Genomic DNA, 24,334 nt, shown 5'->3' with positions numbered 1-24,334 from the left:
TAAATATAAACCCCTATGTCACTAGATGGGCTGCAAACTGGCTCAAGGACAGAACCTACATGGTTAGAATTGCTGGAGCCATGTCAGACTCCAAACCAGTTACAAGGCTCAGTCCTGGGACCTCTCTTGTTCGGTATATATTTCTCGGAGCTACAGGCCAACACGGAAGGACTGTGGCTGACCAAGTTCGCAGATGACTGCAAACTGGGTGCCATAATCGACTCTCCAGCCGACACAAGCATCCTCCAAAAGGGCCTCATAGAAACAGACAACTGGTGCCAGAGTCATGGCCTCAAGCTAAATGCCAAAAAGTGTATAGTCATCCCTTTGGCAAAACAAAGTGCCCACAAATTACCACATAGGTGGTAATCCATTAATCTGGAAGAAGTAATTAGGGACCTGGGGACCCAAGTTGATAGCAATCTCTCATTTGACAACCACGTGGCCAAAGTGGTTAGAAAAACATTTTATATAGCCCACCTAATCATGAAGGGATTCACATCTAGATCGGGGAGGTCATCGTGCCTCTTTACTCATCCCTCATCAGGCCCATAATTGAGTACAATGCCCCTTTCGGGATGTACCTTACCAGACACCTGCAGCAACTGGAAAGAACCCAAAAGTACCTCACCAAGAGGATCAAAGGGCTCAAACAGATGCCATACGCTGCCCGGTTAAAGAAACTCCAGCTCTACTCAGTGGCATACAGCCTGCTCAGAGGGGATCTGTGCCTGACGTATAAAGCCATGTCCAACCCGGAATTAATGGACATGCTGCACCTCAGAAAATCCAAATCCCATCGAGCTACGAGCTCGAGAGACTTGAACCTCAGCACTGAAATAAATAGGACATGCTGGAGGGGCAGATTCATAACCCAGAGGCTCCCTTCACTCTGGAATAAAATCCCAGTCCAGGTTAGGCAGAGTCCCTCAATGACTCTCTTCAAGAGGAATCTTGATGAGTGGATGGGAGATCGTAGGTTTACCCCGGGTATCACTTCTGTGTCACTGTTAGACAGAGGCACAGTATACTAACCTCGAAAAAGGGCATAGCAAAATTAATTTAAAATGGGTGGCAAAAGCCAAACACACTCTGGCTAGGCTTATAAATGCCCTAGGGCAGATAGCCTAGTATGAACCTATGAACCTATGAAACTCAAATGTATGTCATCATTTAGTGACATCAGTCCTCAGTGATTTGTCAGAAAACCACAGATTTTACGAAGAACAGACCAAAAATACAAGGTAAAAATCTTGACATTCTGTGAAAATCTAGACAGTTGAGAGGCATGGAAGGCAAGTGTGCACAAAACAGATTGAGTTACACTGGCTTTTTGACAGCACTCAAGTACTTTATGGCTTTGAATGCTGGCAAAGCACTTAGCATTTCTTTTCTGTAACTAATCATACACATAAACACACAAAGACATACTCGGACATACTCGGAGGCTCTGATCAAAAGCCTACCAAAACAGCAGAGGCCACCAAAGCAGACACCAAAACAACTGCCTCCACAGGGCACAGCACATGCAACACATAGACCACAGAGTCAGTGTGCCAAACAGTCACAGCCCTTAAGGCCAAACACAATGCCAGACACACTCGTCATTGGTGACTTCATAATCAGACACACTGACATCCCGCTCACCAGATTGAGTAAGGAGGAGGTCACAGTAAGCTGCCTATCGGGTGCTAGAATCTGCCACATAACGCAAGCACTCAGGTCACTCAAATGCAGGTACAAGTATGACTCAGTCATTGTCCATGCTGGTGTGAATGACCTGAGACGTACCTCCCTGGACTACATGAAAAGAGACATAGAGGAGCTCTCTGATTATGTAGCCCAGGCAGGTATGACCCTGACCTTGAGCAGTATCCTACCTTCACCAAGAATGATGCCACAATACGAAAACAAGATGATCAGCTTTAATAATTGGCTTAAACTATGGTGTCATTCAAAGGGGATCCAATGTCTGTCCGCCTGGGATGACATGCTGGACAAGCCACGCTGCTTCGCAAGGGACGGCTTGCACCTGTCACCCCTGGGCTTCCGGATTTTGGCAAAGGCTCTTGCCACCCCCATTGTGCCTTTTTTAGGCAGGGCTCAAATTCTAAACCTACCACCCTAGAACACAAAAAGGAAAAAAACTAAGGGTAATGCTGCTCAATGCCAGAAGTCTCAACCTCAAGATGCACGCACTCGAAGCCCTTCTCAGTATGGAGAACATCGATGTCTGTGCTGTGACTGAAACCTGGTTCAAGGCTCCTGAGAGCACCCCGGCACTATCAGGTTTTACCTCATATCATGCGTTCCGGCCCCAAAATCCGGACAACACCAAGAAAGGAGGGGGGGTGTCCATATTCATTAAGGACACCCTCACCTCAAGGTTGGTGGCAACGCACGATGCATCGGAAACCATCCAGGTGCAATTAACCATAGGCAAGACTGCTCTGCAGTTTGTAGCCTGTTACAGGCCACCCTCTCAAACTCAGGAACCTCACACAGCTTTCCTGAAAACACTGGAGGGATAAATATATCTCCAAACACCATCATACTGGGTGATTTCAACTATCCAAATATAGACTGGGATCACTACTCAAGCCCCAACACTCTAGCCCAAAGGTTCCTAGAGTTCATAAACTCAAATGCCATGGAACAACTGGTCACCATCCCCACAAGAGGAGAAAACATACTGGATCTCATCATCACAAACATGGGGTCACAATGTTCAACACCAGAGGTATACCCATCATTGGTGAGATCAGATCATAAACTAATCTCACTGGAAGTCCACATCCCGCCCCCACCCCAGATAAAAAAGACCACAGTGAAGAACTTCTCAAAAGCAGACTTCACACTCCTAAAGACTGGTGTGGTCTCTTTCAAAGCCCCCGAGCCAGCGGAAACCATTACTCAAACTGCTGAATCACTTACAAATGCCTTCTACCAGCACCTCCAGGACTGCATGGATCAGGCAATCCCAAACAAATCAAAGACTCTTTGCACCAAAGGCAAGCGTCCAGTCTGGTGGACCCCAGCCATAAACAAGCTTTACAACAAAAGGAAAAAGCTACTACAAGATAGAGCAAAATCCATAAAAGGGAAGACACCCTTGATCATTATAAGTAAAAAACTGAGATCTCTCATAAAAGCATCCAAGGCAAATTTTGAGAGAAAAATCGCTAAGGACTCAAAATACAATCATAAGGCCTTTTTTAGCTATGTTAGAAACCTGGGAGGAAACTCCCAGATATGCTCAGAATTAGTGCAAAATGATGTAAAAATCACGGAACCTACAGACATTGCCAACATACTGGCTGACAGGTTCAGTGCAAATTCCCGCCCCCCCCCAAAAGGAGAGATATCTATACCAGAGGGCTGTAGTCCCCCAAACATCTCAAATGCTCAGGTGAGAACTGCTCTCTCCAAGGTGAAAAACACAGCATCCATGGGACCAGATGGTGTCCCTGGTTGTGTGCTCCACAAACTCAATGAGGAATTAAACCCGCAGTTAAGGCAACTGTTTAATCTTAGTCTCACCTCAGGATACATACCCAAGGAGTGGCGTACGGCAACGGTGGTCCCACTTCACAACGGAGGTGCCTCCACTGACCCCGGAAACTACCGTCCCATCAGCTTGACAAGCCTGGTCTGCAAAGCTATGGAAAGGATCATAATGGAACTCTTAAATAAAGACATAGGGGACTTGCAGACGTTGGATCCAACCCAGTTTGGCTTTGTCAAGGGCAGATCATGCCATTTAAACTTGGTTGACTTTTCGAAACAGTCACCAAGGCCATTGACGAGGGCAAGGCAGTCCACACAGCCTACCTTGACCTGGCAAAGGCTTTCGACACAATACCCCACTCGGGTATCATTGAAAAACTCACCAGCTTAAACGTAAACCCATACGTCACAAGATGGGTTGCAAACTGGCTAAGTGACAGAACCCACAGGGTCAGAGTTGCTGACGCCATGTCAGACTCCAAGCCTGTCACAAGTGGTGTGCCACAGGGCTCAGTCCTGGGCCCACTCTTGTTCAGCATCTACTTTTCAGAAGTACAGGCAAACACAGGAGGATTATGGCTGACAAAGTTTGCAGATGACTGCAAACTGGGCACCATAGTTGAAAACCCATCTGACACAGACATCCTTCAGAAGGGTCTCATAGAAACGGATAACTGGTGCCAGAGCCATGGCCTAAAGGTAAACGCCAAAAAATGCATAGTCATTCCCTTCAGGAAAAACAAGGTTACCCCTAGTTACCATACAGGTGGCAATCCACTAAGCACAGAAGAGGTTATCAGGGATCTGGGGACCCAGGTTGACAGTAACCTTTCGTTTGACACTCACGTTGCCAAAATAGTTAGGAAGACCTTCTACATTGCCCACCTGATCATGAAGGGATTCACATCTAGATCAAGGGAGGTCATCGTTCCCCTGTACTCATCACTCATCAGACCAATGATTGAGTACAATGCCCCATTCGGAATGTATCTGACCCGACACCTGCAGCAATTGGAAAGGCCCCAAAAGTTCCTCACTAAAAGGATAAAGGGTCTCAAAAATATGTCTTATGCTGCCCGACTGAAGGAACTCCAGCTCTATTCAGTCGCCACCGACTGCTCAGAGGTGACCTGTGCCTGACATACAAGGCCATGTCCAACCCGGAATTAATGAACATGCTTCACCTCAAAAAATCTAAATCCATCAGAACTACAAGGGCAAGAGACTTAAACCTCGACACGGCTATTAATAGGACGTGCTGGAGGAACAGATTCATCACCCAGAGACTTCCTATGCTGTGGAACAAAATCCCGGTTCATGTGAGGCAGAGCACCTCGCTGGCCTTGTTCAAGAGAAATCTTGACCAATGGATGGGAGATCGCAGGTATACCCCAAGGATAACCTCAGTGTCACTGCTTGACAGAGGCACAGCAAAATAATGGGCATAGTATCCTTCAAACTAAAGGGGTGGCGAAAGCCACAAAACTCTGGGCTAGGCTTATAAATGCCCTAGGGCAGATAGCCTAGTATGAACCTATGAACCTATGAACCTATAATAGTACATGGAGCAAATAAAACTCCACAACTACAAAGAATTATCATCGGGTCTCTGATCATATCCCTTAATTATATGTTCTCAACATGGATAACAAGATTTACCGCTCTAGCTTCTCTCTCAAGGTGAATTTCTTGTCTTCCATGTCTTGAACACATAATGAACAGGTTATTACTGGTGACCCAATCATAATCCTTCCTCTCTCTCTCCCAATATATATGTATATATATATATATATATATATATATATATATATATATATATATATATATATATATATATATATATATAGCAACAAAGAACAAAGACTATGGTGTAGGTAAACCGGTTCTTCAAAAAATAAATCATACAATATCGCAGTCAAAGGAGGCAACGGAACACAGCAGTAAAATTCAAGAATTGAATCCCAGAACAAACAGTAGAACAAACAGTAAGTGCTTTCGCAGCAGCAGCTGCTTCATCAGACAAATAAAGATCCAAACTGTAGTACTTTTAAACAGCAAAGCAGCCAATTAGCATGCAAAAATTATGAATTAACAAGAGCCCTTAAAGCCACACCAAAAAATGCAGCTCAAAGTTCATTGTGTAAATACAAAAACATTTCATTCATAAAAACATATAAAGCATTTCATTCAACGGCCAAAAAATGCAGCTCAGAACTCATTATATAAACATGAAAACATTTCATACATAAAAGCATATAGAGCATTTCATTCATAAAAACATTATAAAAATACTGAACATAATTACTATCTATCTGGCTAAGGGCCTATTCATTAAAACTGGTTTAATAGAAAATTTATCATTGAGGCCTTTCCCCATATTAGCTTTCATTCTAATAATCCAGTTCAATTCTTTGCTTTCTGCCTTAGTTCTATGTGTCCCCCCCCTTATACCCACATTGACTGTTTCAACAACCATAAACTTAAAATTGTGCTGAGCATCAAGTAACATGATGTGCTTAGTTAAAGCATTAGTCTCAGCTCTCCTGGAGATATATTGATGCTCTCTCATCCTGTCTCGTAGCCTGCGTGTTGTCATCCCAATGTAGAAACAGTAACAAACCGTGCAGTAGGCTAAATAAACTAGATTCACTGTGTTACAGTTAGCTCTGGCTCTGAAAAACATCTTTTTATGCATATCTGGATGTTCAAATGCAGCACTACTGTCAATCAAATGGCAGTAGTTACATGCCCGACAAGGAAAAGTACCAATATTAAGCTGTGTATCAGTATTGGAGTTAAACTTTGGATAACATAGCAATTTCTTAAGTGATCTCTTATTCTTATACATAAAGCTCGGGGCTTCTCCTACTATTGATTCCACTCTCTCATTAGATCTAAGTATATCCCAGTGTTTAGCATAGATGTCCTTCAACAATCTAATGTTGCTGGCATAAGTAACTGGTGCTCTCAGTTTACAGTTGGTCACTTTCTGTTTGCAAAACTGAGTGGGTGAAGAGAAATATGGCTTACCTTCCTGAGTTCTAGATTTATATGCTTGAGCTGTAACCGGGCTGTTCCATATGTTTCATTTCACAAGAGAAGGTGGAGTCACCTGCTGTCAATCTGGATGTTCTTAACATCTGTGCTGTCACAACATTATTAAAAATGTGCCCAGGATGCATACTCTGTCTGTGGACAAACGTATTCCTATGGCAACTTTTCCTATAGATTTCAGAAGTAGAAGCGCCATCAAGTCCCCTGGTAATCCTAACATCAAGAAAATCCATACTTACAGTAGAGCTACTGGCCGTCAAACTAAGAAATTCAGTACTACTGTTGAGTTGACCAATGTATTGAGACAGCTCATCACCAGTACCCTCCCACAGGAGGAAAAGATCATCAACAAATCTCCTGTAAAAAACAACCTGTCCAGGCTTGAGCTGAGGTATGATATGCATTTCCTCCCATTTTGCCATAACGAGGTTGGCGTAGCTATTGGCAGAAGAGGTGCCCATAGCTACGCCATCCCTTTGTTTAAAAATACCTTCTTCAAACATAAAAATGTTATTTTCAAGAATAAGTTCCATAAGCATACACAGTAAATCTATCTTATGGATCTCATAAGTGCCATCTTGCTTTAGATAGTCTCCCAACATCTCTATCCCTGTGTTGTTGGGTATGCAAGTAAAAAGGGATTTCACATCTAATGCTATCATAATGCAAGCAGCAACAGGTGGTTTAACTTGTATGTGAGCAAACAAGTCCCTAAGGAACTGTTCAGTATCCTTTAAAATATAACAGTTCTTAGCTAAGATTGGTTTCAAATGTTGTTCAACATAGATGGAAAGGGGTTCAGTGCACCATCCCCTTCCAGCTACTATTGGTCTCATAGGGGGTTTACTGGCATGCTTATGTATTTTAGGGAGGCCCTGTATAGTAGGCAAAGTTGGTTCTTGTATAATAAAATAATTAAAAAGATCAAGACTAATATGTCTAAGCTGCAGACATTCAACAATTCATTATACACTCTACTAATAGACTGTTCAACCTGTTGCATTGTAAATGGAATATAAATTAATGGATCATTGAGCTGCGGTAGAGTTGTCACCTCACAGTAAGACGCTGTCTGGTTCGACTCTCAGCTAGAGCTTCTTCTGCATGGAGACATCTGTGAATGGGCGTGCCTTCGTTGAAGGTTGTGCATCAGGGCTGGCAACTCGGCACATAAAAATCAACTGCCAATCATTAGCGGACCGGAGTTCCGCTGTGGCAACCCCTAACCGGGAAAATTTCTAGTAAAAGTCTTAAGTTCTATAATGTTTTCAGTTAGAGTCATTTTCGTAGCTGGTATGAAACTCATACCTTTGTTTAGAAGGTTCATTTCAATTCCAAACTAGAGTTGTTCCCACATCTTCTTCAATGTTAACGGAGTCCCTTCCTCGGCCGATGCCTTCCTCTTGAATCGTGCTCTCCCCAAAGGTCGTTCAGAAAAATTATACATATATATATATATATATATATATATATATATATATATATATATAGATATATACACACACACACACACACACACACACACACACACACACACACACACACATAGCTATGAATACACACACACACTCGCTCACATGTTTATTTCTTTTTTTTAGTGCTGCTGTATTTTAAAATGAAACAGCTATACTGACTACTACAACATTCTGTCATAGTAAAAAAAGTATTTTACTCTTAAATACCATATACTCAGAGAAATTCACTTAAAAGTGATACATACCTTTTCATTAGCCAGACTTCTTTTCCTGTGCAAGGGTGTCATCCTTCCTAGTCTAGCTCCTGAAATAAAGAAGTACAATAAATAATTACAATGTTATAATTATATTATTTACTCAAAAATACTACAATTTTATATATTTAACAAACTAAGAACTTTTCTTTGCTTCACACACAACAGTACTGTTTTGTGGTGTGTTAAATATTAAGGATCTGGTATGATGCTTTGATGCAGCTGACTGAGGTGTGGAACATGCCCTAGGTAGGAATAAAAAAAATGCACAAATCTAAAGCAAAACTTTGTCAACCCTGAGAAACCCATAGAAAGCTTTGAGCTGTACTTACCATAAAATTGGGCTTCAAGGAAGAAGCCATCTTTGCTGTAAATCCTTGCATACAGTTTCTCTTACAACTATAAAGTTGTAGACATGGCAAGTTTTCACCGGCAGTTACCATCATCTAGCTTCAGTCAGCTCAGATCTCATGCTGCTATGAGACCACTGCTGGGCTTGCACTGTAAGGTAATAAATGGAAGAGCTGGCAAATATTAGCATCACTTCTCCATTGTAAGGAACATTTCTCAACAATTACTGTACTACTTATTACTGTACTACTTATGATAGACAGCAAGACACCTACCAAAATGACTAAGTCAAATGGCACGAGTATAAGTTTGCTGTCTTAATGAGTACTGAAAAAAAAATGCTACTCTTATTTTATAATGTACTCTCCAAAACTATTTTTACAAAAGTCCCCAGCAGAAGTCATGTTTCAAAGGCAGCTCATCATAACTGAGGAAATTATGGCAGAGTCTTTAGTGCATCGATAAATTAGTCCACATAAATCTGCTCTTATTGTAAGGACTTCACAGAGATGTATAGTCTTCTTTAATAGAGTCATCTGGGCAGTAAATCCTTACATATGGGAAATATACAAAGTAGTACACATGGAATCCATGGCAGTGGATAGTTGCTACAGGCAACTATGACAGTTAAGGTGTTAAGAAGTATTACTGGAACAATGTAAGTCTTTGTCCCAGACATATTTAGGTAATGCTATCAAAGGCCCAAATAAATGCTGAAGTCTCTAAGTAGAACTACAGAATCCATAGGTAGTACTCTATCAAGCACCACACTAGTGTGCACTAAGACTGAACACTCTGAACAGTTATTAGGTACCTATGCACAAACAGCACTTTTCCTTTGTGCAGCTCACAGTTACATTAAGGTGTGTGTGTGTGTGTGTGTGTGTGTGTGTGTGTGTGTGTGTGTGTGTGTGTGTGTGTATATATATATATATATATATATATTGTCAAACTGTAAATGAATAAATCTTGTCAGGTGAATGTGAGTATCCATATCTGCCTTGAGTCTCTCCTAAGAGACAAACCACTCCTGCTTGTAAAGTCTAGCTCCAAGACTAATGATGTCTGTAGAGATAAGGAAGGGAAAATCTAGTTTGTACTTTTCAATCTCCTACACAAGGTCTAGTTCTTCCTCAGCAGAGGTGATATTCTATTTCCCAATAGTCAGATTCTTCTGGCAGTGACTAGTCCATCTTAATCCATCACAATCTTACTTACCACTTGACTGACATCACACCTGGCTCCATTCTTTATCTTCTTGATGGTGAGTCCACATATATGCTCCATGGAATAATAGAAACACCTGAAAAGATTTGACTGGGAAGAATGGCTTACATGATCTAAACGTTAGTGCTGAATTGTTTTTGGACTTCGGTGACTCCCTGCTAGGAGAGGAAAGTAAATCTATATTTTTGTCTGTGAGTTACTTAAACTGACAGAAATGCTGTTTTACCTGCTCCATTTTGTTTTCTTTTTTTAAGAATTCTGCTTGGCCTGGTGTTTTTCTTTTATGTGGAAGATAAACACTTAAATTACCCAGACTGCACACTTCACATCTTTTTTTTTTCCATTGGTTAATTTGTTTTTTGAGTGACATTTAATACACAGACAATTTCTGTGCCTTTGTCTTTTCTGATAAGACTCAAGGCCTGCAAAACCTACAAGCACTGTTGGTGACTCCCTGCTGGTTATTTTTTCCCACTCACTCTCCCACTCCTTGATCTGCTTTTTAAATCTGGTGATTTTATGCTACCCACCCTTACTGTAAATTGGCTTTATAAGCTCCTCCCTTTCCATACTGCTCTTTATAGCTTGAATTATTTATTTACTTTTCCTTGCGTTTATTTAAAAAAAAAATGCATGTTGACTACCATTGTCTGTTCTACTGATTTACTTGTTTTGAATTCATTATCTAGCTAGATATTGGGTAAAGTACTGTATTCTTACACTCTAGCAAGCTCTTTTCTGTGTTTTGACACCAACAGGACAGTCAATTTTTCATCCAGTGGCAGTGAGTGGTAGCCGGGTCTGTATTGGTTGGGAAAACACACTACAGATTCCTACATGTAGTAGTTTTATTGACTGGAGGGCTTATTAATCAGCTTATCTTTATAAATTCTGAACAATTGAGTGGCTCTTGGCTCATTTCTACAAAGCAAAATACTTTTATTGAATAATCACACTTTTATAAGCTGTTTAAAGTACACTGTTGTTCTCTTGGGTTACTTATTGTCTTTCCTAAAGATTAAGTTTGTTTGTGGTAGCAGTTCACTCTAGACACTCTTTTACTGTGCTTTTACATTTGGAGGACTAGGATTATTCATCTAGTGATAGTAGGTGTTTATCTGGTCTATCTGAGCTGGGAAGCACACAAAAAAGCTCTAAGTGTAGTAATTTTATTGGCCAGAGGGCTCAGTCATCAGTTTTCTGTAGTTCCAGTGCTTGTATAAATTTGGGACATTTGCACGGAGCTGTTTGCTGTGCCAGTGCCCTGTACAGATATAAAAATCTGGAAATATTCCTTATTTTCATTACACTGTGAGAGGTTACTGTGTTATTTATTGTTTTTTTTTTTTTTTTTACTTTTTTAAAGTTTAAAGTTGCATTTTCAAACTGCTGTCAGGGATGCTGTCCTGCAATGAAATACATTGTGGCTAGTATTTCTTAGTTGTAGGCATCTGTTTGAGGTTCCTTAACACTTGGGCTACACAGCAGTCATTTTACATTAAGAGGGTCAAAGTCTGCTCTGTTGTGGCAGCAGAGGGCTGATTTCAGCTGTATAAGCTGGGAATTAGCGAAAAGCTCATTGTGTGCTTACCTGACTGGCCTTAGGGCATAGTTAGTGTAAAACTTGTTTTTTTTTTCTGATAGTGTATAAGCCTCAAATTTGAGAGAAGCTGCTCTTCACCCAGTGGTGATTACCGGTGCCTTGTGCACACGCAAACAACAGAAGCCGATATTTCCCTATAAACACCACCTCAGAACTTTATGTCAGTCTCACATTACTCACGGGGAAACTAGTTTGTGCGGTGAGCAGAATTTACGCATTTAGTTAGGACTATTTAGGTCCACCTAACCTTATTATAGCACCCAGGACTACTGCTGCTCAGACAGCATCTTGTTGGGCACTGGGCAGCATCGCTAGTTAAGTTAGTTACACATTACACCAACTAAGCACCCTTCCCTCATCTAATTACAAACACCCTCCACGCCTATCCTTTCAAGTACACATTAGGACCTACAAAAATAGATGGGCACTTTACTGGTATCCCTCCATCCAGCTTGGTGGACATGGGCATCCACAGACAATTTAAAATTTGCCTTATGTACACTGATAACCACTTAATTCTGAACTGGACAAATACAGTATGTCAGGGATACAGCTACACATTGATACTGGAGGCTAGACTCTCACATACAGACACAAAAAACAACAAACAGTTTGTCAGAGACTCACACACACACACACACACACACACACACACACACACACACACACACACACACACACACAGACACACACACACACACGCACACGCACACACACACACACACACACACACACAGACACACACCTCCTTCTGTACCCACAATGGACCACACACATAGACCCATATAAGCAGATGTTTTCACATGTAACTTATCCAAACCTCAAAGACCTCTCAGGTGCAGTCATCAGAAACTCCTCATGCACAATTGCAAGACAATTACCATCACAACACATAAAGCCACATCTCACTGTGCCTCAACTACCAAGCCCATAAGGTGAAACACCCCATAACCCAATATTATGGTCATAGGAGACTCCATTGTGAGACACACCAATGTCCCTCTTACCAGGCTGGATAAGGTGAAAGTTACAGTTAGTTGCCTGTCAGGGGACAAGATTTACCAGATCATGCAAGACTCATGTCACTTACCCCTAAGTATCAGTATCTATGTGGGCCTGAATGATATGAGATATACCTCCTTGGACTATGACAGAAATGACTGAGCTCTCAGAATAAGTGTCACAGCCAGATATGAGCCTAGCACTGAGCAGCATTCTACCATCTCCACTGGATGATGCCACAATACTAGCAGAAAATGATCCACTTTAACAATCATCTTAACTACTGATGTCATTCCAAAGGGGTCCAATACTTGTCAGTCTTTGAGGACATGGTTGACAGGTCATGCTGCTTTGCCAGGGATGGTCTTCACCTGTCACCTCCAGACTTTCAGATATTGGCCAAAACATTATCCAGCCCTGGGGACTTCCAACATGGCTACACACTGAGTAACAGCTTAATTTCACCTCTACCAGTGTGAAAACAGAAACTCAGAAAAGAGAGCCGGCGAGCCTCTCTTTTCTGGTAAATTTCCGTTACTGGCTAGTAAGTGCACTAACTGAATGCTAGCAAAAAAGAAATTCAGATAACCTGAAAGAAAATCAATCACAAAAGGTAAGGAGAAAACACTGACTGGGAAGAATTTTGCAGCTCTTCAGCAAAAAGCAGTGCAAGCTCCAGCTTTGGTGCAAGACATGACTTCCAGTAACCTAGAGGAAAAATAAGTCAAATACACTCAGAGCTAATTAAAATAAATGAAACACTGAAGGAGTATATCAACTCAAACAAGAAAAAGCTGGAAAAAAATGGAAGAAGCTTTAAACAGATATTCAGATGGGGTGTTAAAACTGCAAAACTCAGAGATCGAAATGAAGACAATGTTGGCTGAGTATGACAGTGCTCAAGAAGAGATGTTTAAAAAAAAAAGAATTAGAGGACAGAACAGGTAGGGAAAACCTGAGCTTTTCTGCTGTACAATAGAAACTGGAAGGAACAGACTGTATTAATTTTATGAAAGCACAAATAATCTGCTGGACTGTTATTCCACGGCAGAAGTTGTTAATTGAAAGAGCACACCGTGTACATGCTCCAAACCTAGTCAAGAGAAAGCAACCTAGATCTTTAATAGTAAAGATGTAATCCTAGCAGCAGAAAGAGTTGATTCTGACAAAACTGTGGTAGAAGGACAAAGTACTAAAAGTGGGAGACAGCAGAGTGTTTGTGGAATTACTCACTGTACACCAGGCAGAAGAGGAGTAAATTTATTCCAGTAATCAGGGAATGTCGAGAAGCAGGCATGAGATTCAAGCTGCTGTTGCCAGCTATGTTCAGAATATTCTTTACTGGAGGGTCAAAATCATGTTTTTATGCAGAACATGCTAAGGAGGAATTGCAAAAGTTTGTCCAACAAAAAGTGAGCTATCAAACAGAAACAAACTCTGCTTCTCGTTATTTTGGAAATTAAGTCCATAGAGAGAGAGTGGCAGTGAAACTGTTTCCAATTTTTCAAAGGAAAATGCTTGACAGAGAGAAAAAGCAAAATAAGTGACTAGAAAAGCCAGGAATATGTTGGGAATGAAGCAGAGACTGGATTTGGGAGATGGAGATCAACATAAAGAAAACTAGCGACTCAGAAATTGAAAAAGATGGGATTACAAAGGATTAATTATAATTGTGAAGCATGACAGAACAAGAAAACCTGGAAATATTGGACTTTTTTGACTTTGTTAAATATGTAAAGGACTCCAAACCATATGCCCTACTTCATGTCTTTAATGTTTGGAAGAACATTTAGGACAGTTGAAGAGGAAGGAAAGAGTTAACTGTAAGTAAAACAAAATTTTGTTCTTAACAATAGTATTTTTATAATGCATGACATAACCTGCATGCTATAAAACAAAGCTTACTCCATTATTTTTGAGTGCAATAGCGATTCTAAAGTAAATAGGTGTCCTTGTTTTTCCCTTCTTTTTTCTTTCCCCTGGTTCAGTTTTAAGAAATGTAGGCACTGCAATTTTAAAAAAAAGAAGAAAAGTCTGGACAAAAGAGCATGATACAAGAAATAATATATGCTTTTTCTTACTCTTGCATAGGGGAATAACTGGATTAAGGCCCTTGGCTTCATCTAGTAACATGTTTTAAAGGGAAGCAAATAAATACAAAAGAACACTAAACATAATAAAAAGTTTTCTTCTAAAAAAATAAATGAATGCTTGCAGCAGAGGCAACTGTGTATCTGGTTCTCATGTCCCCACAGAAAAATCTGATAAGGTGTAAAAAAAGCAAAACACTTCTTTCTTTCAATGACTAGAAGATAATATTTTCTGAGAGCAGTCAAGTGCTTTTCTAATTCTTGATAGGAATAAAGATAAGAAAAAAAAAAAAACAGACAGCACTTAGTGGAGGTACAGTCACAGGCTGTACCATGCATTTTAGCATGGATAGCCTTCCTTATTGGTTAACTCAAGTCTGTAATTGTGGCTGTCGGTCTGGGACAACTGTTCCTATTAGGAGGGTTAAACTTCAATATTTGAAGATGCGCATAGTTTTCTGTGTTAGTATTACGTTTATAGGGTTTAGGGGTGTTCTTGGGGTGTTTTTTTTTATTTCAGGGTTTTCACTAAAGCATAATGTTTTGTAAGATGTGACATAGGTCTGAATGGATATAACAAGAAACAGCTGTATAAAAAGATCAACCTGTCATGCATTAATGTACGCATGTAACACAAAAGCTGAAACTAGACATTTAAAAAAGTGGTTGTACATAACAGGTGGGAATAATAACTTATTAACTTAATGACAGCACGTCTTATATTATATTTAAATGTAAACAGTCTCACAGATATATACAAAATAGAAAGAGTAGTAAACTATATTAAAACTGTAGAGTGCAAATGCTATGCTACCGGACACACATTTAGAAAGAAATGAGCATGTGAATATGATTAAGAAAGGATTTCTTGATGGTTATTCTGCTGAATAACTGACAACAGGAACAAACATTCTAGCTGATCCTCACTAGCATGTCAAACAGATGCACTGCCACAACTATCAGCTACTCATTAGTTAAATCTGACCACAAAACAGTCACCTTCAAGCTGGCACTAACACCAGAACTCACAAAGGGTGATATCAGACTAAAAAACTTCTCCAAGACAAACTATACCCTCCTAGGTGAAGGTATAAGCCCAACCCCAAACTGGAAGTGGTAACTATGCCAAAGCTTACACAAAAACCCTGTACAATTACTTGCATAAGTGTATAAACTCAGCTGTACCAGAAAGAATGAAAGCTAGATCCCCAAGTAAAAACAAGCTGTAATGGTGGACATCCAGCAGCAACAAACTTTATAATAAATGCAAAAAGCTGCTGTCCAAGAAAACAAAGGCAAGGCTCTAACAATGGAAAAGTACACTCCTCAACCTCTACAGGCAAATAAGACAACTTGTCAAATCCTCTAAGGGCTCCTTTGAGAGAAACTTAGCAAGTACAGCCAAGGATAACCATAAGGCCTTTTACAGCTGTGTACATAGCCTAAAAGATAGGATGCAAGCATGTGCAGAACAAGTGACCAATGGTATCATACACACTGACCGCACAGAGATAGCAAACCTGTTAGCAGATAGGTTTGGTGAAAGTTTCACTCCCTTATCCTCTCCTAACTTATCATAAACCTTCCCTCAAACCTCCGCTCCACCCTACATGTCTGAAGGGTGGGTCCTCAAAGCCTTCTCCAAGGAAAAAAACACAGCCTCTATGGGATCAGACAACATCCCAGCCTGTCTTCTAAACAGGCTAAAGCATGAACTAGCATCACCATTAAATACCCTTTTCAATCATAGCCTAATCACACATTTTGTCCTGTGGAATGGAGAAAAGCAACAGATATTTCCCTCCACAAAGGTAGCCTAGCAACAGACCCATAAGCCTGACCAGCCTTATCTGAAAGGCCATGGAATATATTATTTTGACCTCATATATACAGACATAGGTGACCTCCAAACCCTGGATCCTACCCAATTTGGCTTCATCGAGGGCAGATCTTGCCTATTAAATCTAATAGACTTCTTTGAAAATGTGACCAGGGCCACTGACAAGGGTAAATATGTGCACACAGTATACCTTAACTTGGCAAAGGCTTTCGACACAATTCCATATTCAGGCATTACCAATAAACTTAGCAAACTGAAAGTAAACCCCTTCGTTGTAAGATGGGTTGCCAACTGGCTCACAAACCAAACACACAATATCAAAGTGGGTGACTCCACATCAAACAGCAGACCTGCTACCAGCGGGGTGCCACAGAAGTCATACAGGGCCCCCAACTGTTTGATATATATGTCTCAGAAGTTCAGGTCAAAACTAAGGGGTTGTGGCTGACCAAGTATGCAGACAACTGCAAACTAGGTGCAATCACTGAATCCCCAAATTATGTCAGTATACTCCAGGAGGGTCTCACGCAGACCAATGACTGGCGTATTTGTCACGGTCTCAAACTGAATGCAAAGAAAGGTATCATCATTCTCTTCGGCACAAACAATGTCCCTTCACACTATCAAATCAACAATACTTTGCATACCCACAAAGTGGTAAGGGACCTGGGATCACAAGTTGACTGCAACCTTAACTTCGACCACCATGTGTCTACTGTAGTAAAGAAGGTTTTCTATGTAGCACACTTGAATAGTAAAGGCATCGCCCCAAGAGCAAAAGAGGTTATAACCTCCTCTATAATCGGCACTAATCCTGCCCCATTATCGAGTATAACGCCCTGTTTGGCATATACCATACAAAGCACTTGCATCAACTGGAGAGACCTCAAAGGTTTGTAGCAAAGAAGATCAAGGGGCTCCAGCATGTGCCTTACATAGGCCGACTAAAGTTCCTGTTACTTTATTTCGTGTCATATAGACTTCTTAGGGTTAACTTATGCCTGGCCTGCAGAGCAATCCAAGACCCAAAACTAATGAACTTGTTGCATATCAGTAAATCAAACGGGACAAGGGCTACCCATTCCAGGGATCTAAATATGGCCTGCGACTTAAATAGGACATACTGGAGGGACAGATTTATCTCCCAGCAACTGCTGCATCTTTGGAACAGGCTACCAATTCATGTGAAACAGAGCACCTCTATGACACTGTTCAAGAGCAACCTGGATGAATGGATGGGGACTATAAATTCTTACCGGGAATAGCACCCACAACCCTCCTGGAAATGGGCAGTCATCACTAAATGCAATCTTGGGTACTGACTAGCATTTTCATGGTATTACATTGGGATGAAACAGCTAGATTTAAAATGACCTCCAGGTCAATAGTCTAGTAATCTCCTATAATCCTATGATGCAAAGAATATCTGGAACGAAGGAAAAGGGGAGTACTTATATTAATTGCAAGAGGAGCTCCAACAGTGATACAAAAGGGAAAAAAGATAATAATGGTAGATTTGTAGTACTAAGGGGCTACTGGCAAGGGAGGAGGATTACAGTGGCATGTATTTGTATTCCACCTAAAACTGCTATTCTGGAACTTAAGAAAATTCTGGAAGAAATAATCAGCTTTCAGCAGGGAATATTGCTTATAGGTGGGGACCAGAAGTTTATTTGCAGCAGTGAGGATGTATCTGGGGGCCCAGAAGGGAAAATATAACAAAATGGGTAAATGTTTGAAGAAACTTATGAAAATATTTGGCATGGAAGATGTAAATTCAGCAATAGGAGTTCAGAGTGAATTTACATATTATTCCCAAGGTACAAAAACTGGGCTAGGCTAGAAAGAAATAATATTTCTCATGAACATGTTCATTTAATTGAAAGTATTGATTCACATTCAATAACTATTTAAGATCATGCACCAATAACAACTAAAATAAAAATGCAGGGTAATGACATAAAAATAAGACACTGGTGCTTTTCCACTTATCTGTTAAAAGAGAGGAATTTATGGAATGGGTAGTGGAAATTATTCAGGCGTTATTAGGGGAGATAGAATTTTTTCCTGAAAATATATCTAGGAAGTGGAATAAAATTAAAGTGGAATTTAAAAACTGGGTGGAAATGAAAGAGAAATATGGTTAAGAAGTAACAGTAATTATATAGAGGCACTATCAAAGGTTAAGGTATTGCAGAATGGGGAATCTCAGAGAACAAAAAGTGGAGCAATTGCAGAAATCTAAACAGAAAATAAGGGATTACCTTGCTAATATGCATAAGCTGCAGTGGTGCAGCGGTAGCGTTGTTGCCTCACAGCAAGAGGTTCTCCCGTTCGATTCTCGGCTGGAGCGGCTTCTGTGTGGAGTCTGCATGTCCTCCCCACGGTCGAGTGGTGTTCGAAAGACATGAGTAGAATGGGTGTGCCTTTGCTGAAGGTTGGGCATCGAGCTAGCACCTCAGCACCGTAAAAATCTACTGCCAATCATAACCTTGACAATATGCATGAGTTAGAAAGAGACTGCTGTTAAGCACTGTTTTTTTTTTATACACAGAGCACAAAACACTTTTACAACTATTCAGGCAAGGCAACAGAAAAAAGAAAAGGTTTAAAGGTTGCTGCAGGAGAACAGAGAAGAAACCAGAAGTTAAGTAAAAAGTGTAATTTAGAATTTTTTTTTTTTTTTATGAAAATCTAAAATTATAAAAATCTGGGAGGTTTTGTTTAACAGTATTTTAAAAGGAGAAGAAGCACCAACATCCAGGAAGAAAGTGGTGGTGGCTTCATATTGTTAGTTCAAAAATCTGATTATAAAGTACCTATGTAATATATGTAAAAAGAAATGAAATGGCAATAAATAAATAAAACAAACTGGATATGGATCAATGTGGTTTTGTGGAGAATTTAACAACATTAACAGACACACAGACAAACAGAGGAAGCATGATGATCCAGAGGAAGCAGAATTGTTGTTGTTGTTTGAGTTTTGTTGGAGAAAGCAAGAGTAAAATGGTTCCTTTCTGATAAGTTCTGTTTGAGCAGAGGAACCAGGTACTAACTTTATTTGCTGATTATATTATTTTATACCTGATAAAAACCAGAAAGGACATTTATGTGTGTGTTGGAACATTTTAGACAGCTTTTAAGTTCCTATATTTATGGGTACATGATAATGTGAATTACTTAGTAGTATGGATTAAAAAAAAAACTGTTATGGTTTGAGCAGTTGTGATGGGAAGACACTTGGGTATTTCAGAGTTACACAGTTAAGGGCAACATGAGAATGCAGAAAGGAGACTCTGACAATAGGGATGACTGAAAGTAGGGATACAGAGGGATGGAATTTACTGGAGAAAACTGGCAAAGGAACCAAGGTACTAGGACCAAATAATTAGACAAGGAATGGTAATAGCATAGGAAGAGGGCAAGAATTTATTTGGACTGCAGACTAGAGATTGCCTTCCCTATCAAAGATTGCTATCAGAGTATAGGTAAAGAGAAAGAAATAGGGGGATCCTAAGCAAAAGACCAGCACTGGTAGAGTTTTTAGTAGAATCTAGAACAGAAGTTGCTGTTAAAATGGAGTTATAATAACACATATAAAATATTGCATGATAACTGTAAGAATCAATCAGAGGAGGCTAGAAAGGATTTGGAAGAGAGACTGGATGAGCAATTCACAAAGAAACAATGAGGGGATATATGTATGACTCCCAAATATGCAACAAAGTCAAGAAGATTTAGCATCTTTGCTTGGAAGTGTTTACATAGGTATTTTTATACCCCAAGTAGACTTCAAAGAAATTTTCCTCAGGTAGATGGCAAATGTTGGAGGTGTGATGGGGAAGAAAGAGGTAATTGGAAACATTCTTTGGGAGTACAAAGAGTTGGCAGACTTTAAAAATTCCCTGCAGACTACTCTGTCAGAAATACTGGGTGAACAAATTGGTTTAACTAATGAAATGACTTTTTTGAGCTATGATACAGAACCAGAATTGCCTAGACATAGTAAGGACTTGCTGAGCCTAATTATGGTGGCTGTCAAAAAAGCAATTACTAGAAAATGGAAATCAAAGTCTAAACCAACTGTACTACAGTAGTGAACATAGTAACAGAGATATAACAACTGGATATGGGATCATTAGAAAAAGGCAGGAACAAATAAGCAAAAAAATGTGAAATGCGGGAACAACACATGCAGAATAATATTTGGAGGACCTTAGAAGTGACTTCTAGTTCTTAGATAGAGGTTACTCAAAAAAAAAAAGAGATAAATAATTGCGCCTCTCGACTTGTAAATGAAAGAGAGACAAAAGGTAGACCTTATTTCTCAGAACGACATGGAGATGAGAAGGTGTGTCCTACCATAAGTAATGAAAGGCATATTAGAGTCCCTATGACCTTCTCTAGTAATGTGAATACCTATTGTGAAATTATCAAGAGGAACTGGAGTATTCTAAAGGGTTCAGAAGAGATAGGTGAAATAGTTAGCGATACTCCACTATTCTCCTTTAAGAATAATCTGTCTATAAACAGACAGCTTTGTTATAAGGCAGAAGTAAGTGAACCATTGGTTACTTCACAGAGACAAGGAACTTATCCCTGCAGGAATTGTAGTGCTTGCAACTCTATATATGCAGGACCATCGTTTTTACATACACATAAAGGGACAGTTTTGAGACATAATTTTTATGCAGACTGTTCTACAAGGAATGTTGTTTATTGCAGTTTTTGTATGGAATGCAAAGCATTCTATATAGGTAAGATGAATAAGTCCTTAAGGGAGCGTATAATGGAGCACTTAAGAGATATTAGGAGTAATGCATTAGCGAAGCACACTAAGGAGTATGGCACGCATCATGTCTTTAGATTTCTAGTACTTCAGATTGCTAAAGAGAGTTCCAGGACATTAAGAATAAAACAAAGCTAGCTGAATTAAATGGATTGTACACTTTAATGCAGACAAGGCACCAGGTATTAATGATGCTGTCCCATTAAACCAGTATTATGCGCACGCACACTCCCCCACTGACTATTTGTGCTTAAATAGTGTTTTAACAGAATGAAATGTTTGTGTATACATATATGTGCAAATGTATTTGCATGCAAGAGACTGTTTTTAAGAATTTTTGTATGTCTTTAAATTGACTAACGAGTTCACTGTTTTTGATTGATTAGACAGACTTTTTAAGTGCTTAGACACTGATTTTATGGTATCTGAGTCTGAAGAAGCAGCCGTGAGGTCATGAAAGTGCTTACTCTTTGTTGTTTTATTAAAGTTATTACACACCTAACTGTGGGTGGTCCTCTCTGGTTTTCCTTACAGAGGACCTTTACCTAGTTTCCACACTTTTTCTGGCAGTTATTTCTCAGTTATGTCAGCAATCTTATGGGCAACACCCAACAATGTGTGGAATTAGTTGTATATGCCATCATCTATACTCAGCCAGAAGATAAAGCAAATCTGCTGGCCAACAAACTCAGCTGAAAATTTACTTCCCCATCACCCTCCAGTCCCCCCCCCCACAAGAAATACCCTCCACTGTTCCATCGCCAATTATCACCAAAGAATAGGTTGTGTAGAATATGAATGGCCAAAGTATGTGCTTAAGGAAATTGAGTATGTGACAATCTGCATGCAATAAGATGGACTTTGTATTGCGAACTCTGTGTAAACTGTGAATAGTGGAAAAGTACTGAAAAACAGGAGCCTGCTGAAAAGCAGGAAATGTGCCTTATATGGAAGTGTATCCGATTTTCTTTCTCTGCCTAGAGATATAGTAATGTGAACTACTTTAAGCCTACGAGTAAACCACTGATTGGTTAATTGTCTTTTGTACTAATTTAATTGGTCTAGTTTATATGTTTGTACTGTCAGCAGTATCACCAGCATATAAGCTCATGCATTCCTTTGTTTGGGAAGTCTCCCTGGTACTTTCCATGAGGCTCCCACATGTGTGTAATAAATACCACTGAAAGAGAGGAAGAAGTGTCTTGTCTTCATTTAAGGTAAAATGTTAAATGCAACAATTGGTGCCGTTTACTCGGATCTGAATTGACAACAGCTGCAGCAGTTGGGGATTGAACGAAATACTGCTAGTGAAAGGGCCCATGACAGAATTTTCTGTTCTGGCAGTGTTTCTTTAATTTCCTGTACTTGCCTGCTTTAAAATTTGGTATTGATAATTTTATAGAAATGTAATAATTCCTCTCATTCAGTTGTTTTAAGGTAAGTGGCATGCATTTCTTTTCTGCTATTGACTGTGCAGTATGAGAGTGGGTTAAAACGAAAAGCTGGTGACATAAGAGTGAAAAGAGATATGAGAGTGGGGAAAACAACGTTTACAAAACGTCACAGCTAAATCTGTAAAATACAGTATAGCTTATTGTGTGAAAATTGGGGCGAGTGTGGGAACCATAAAACAGCCTGAAAGAGGTACACCAGCTGATTATATGTATTTTCGTGTGCCCCGGGACAGTTGTATGTTTATAAGTCAGTGGGTCGCCCTCACTAAGGATGATGGTAAACTCGCCTTTCCAGAAAATGGTAGTTTTAATACAAATATTTTGCTTAATCTCCAAGGAAAGTTAAGGAAAAAAGGGAGAAGAATACCAGGGTTGTGCTGGGCAACATTTAATGATTGGATGACAGAGGCAAAAGAAAGAGAAAAGGATTCGGTTATTAGCAGTCTAAAAGATAATCAGCAGAAATTAAAAGAGCAGTTGAGGGAATTACAACATACTGCTAGTAATTTAGATGTAGTAAATGGTAAATGCTTGAAGGACCCACCCTTTAAGGGGCTTTATCCTGTAAAGGAATTAGCTAAATTGCAGATAACTGAATTGTCAGAAGACGATAATGCCTGGCTCCCCCCACCACCAACTGCACCACCGATTGCACCCCTGCAGTATCAGCACCCCCTCACTCAACAAGGAGCCAAAACGCAGCAGCCAGATTCCACCAGTAAAGATTCCACCCCTAGAGGGAGAGAACAAGCTGCGGACAGTCAGTCTAGTGAATTTGGTTGAGTGAGGTTGGGAGGGTGGCCTAATGGTTAAGGTGTTTGCCTTACAAACACAAGGTGCAGGGTTTGAGTCTCGCAAGGGATAATTGGCTAGGCTTAAAATGGCTCGCAAGGGCAGTTAGCCTAGTACTAATCTATGAACCTATGATCCAGAAACGAGCGATAGAAAAAAGGGACCAAGAACTCATAGTAAGACTCATAAAGAAGCAAAAGCTGTAATGTATTTTAAAGCTAAACTCTATTATAAAAGGAAAAGGGAAGCGACATTTACACTGACAAAGTCATTTTGGCCAGTTCCCCGCTATAATTGACAGTTGGGATGGATATTTTGGGCCAGATAAATTTAATCCAGATTCAGAATCAGAGTCGTCAGATGACGACAGATTGTTACCTTTGAGGGAGGTACCTAACCCAGCCCATGCTAGAAGTGCACAGGAACCACCGATTGTTGTAGTACCTATGGAGTGGTCGGCGGTTGATTTTCAAGCCATTACCAAATCACTACTGCCTATCTGTGCTAATCCAGCTAAGTTCCAGCGTGTGCTGGCGGGACATATTTGTTTACAAAATCCTACAATAGAAGAAGTCAGGGCAGTTCTTCAGTACGCCATATCGGCTGATCTGATGAAACGGATTTGAGACCATGCTAATGTTCCTACTCCAATTCAAAACATGATGCACAAGGAGATAATGGGTTTGAAGCGGTCAGACAGCATATAGTAGATGCTATTACAGTAATAGTTCCACCCACACCCTACTGGTCCAAAATCAAGTCAGTTCTTCAAAAAGAAGACGAACCTGTGGACGAGTACTTAAATCGTCTCACTGAAGCCTTTGAGGCTTGCTCTGGTTACCCAGAACCCACCGAAGGGCTGGCACAGAGCGGATTGTCAGCTGCCTTCATAG

The 24,334-nt window shown here is 40.1% G+C and overlaps 1 protein-coding gene across 1 annotated transcript in view; it reads right to left on the bottom strand.

The window, feature by feature from the left end:
* Positions 1-24,334, bottom strand: part of LOC122794473 (DNA polymerase nu-like) — a 1,294,839-nt gene that overhangs the window by 512,941 nt on the left and 757,564 nt on the right. Inside the window, exon 5 of the mRNA XM_044062895.1 lies at positions 8,282-8,340. Within this exon, the coding sequence (XP_043918830.1) occupies positions 8,282-8,340 (59 nt within the window). The remainder of the gene's footprint in view (positions 1-8,281; positions 8,341-24,334) is intronic.

The sequence above is a fragment of the Protopterus annectens genome, chromosome 2.part1, assembly GCF_019279795.1.
Source record: "Protopterus annectens isolate FY-2018-M chromosome 2.part1, PAN1.0, whole genome shotgun sequence".
Classification (NCBI taxonomy): Eukaryota; Metazoa; Chordata; order Ceratodontiformes; family Protopteridae; genus Protopterus; species Protopterus annectens.
This window is presented reverse-complemented; position numbering and strand designations above follow the sequence as displayed.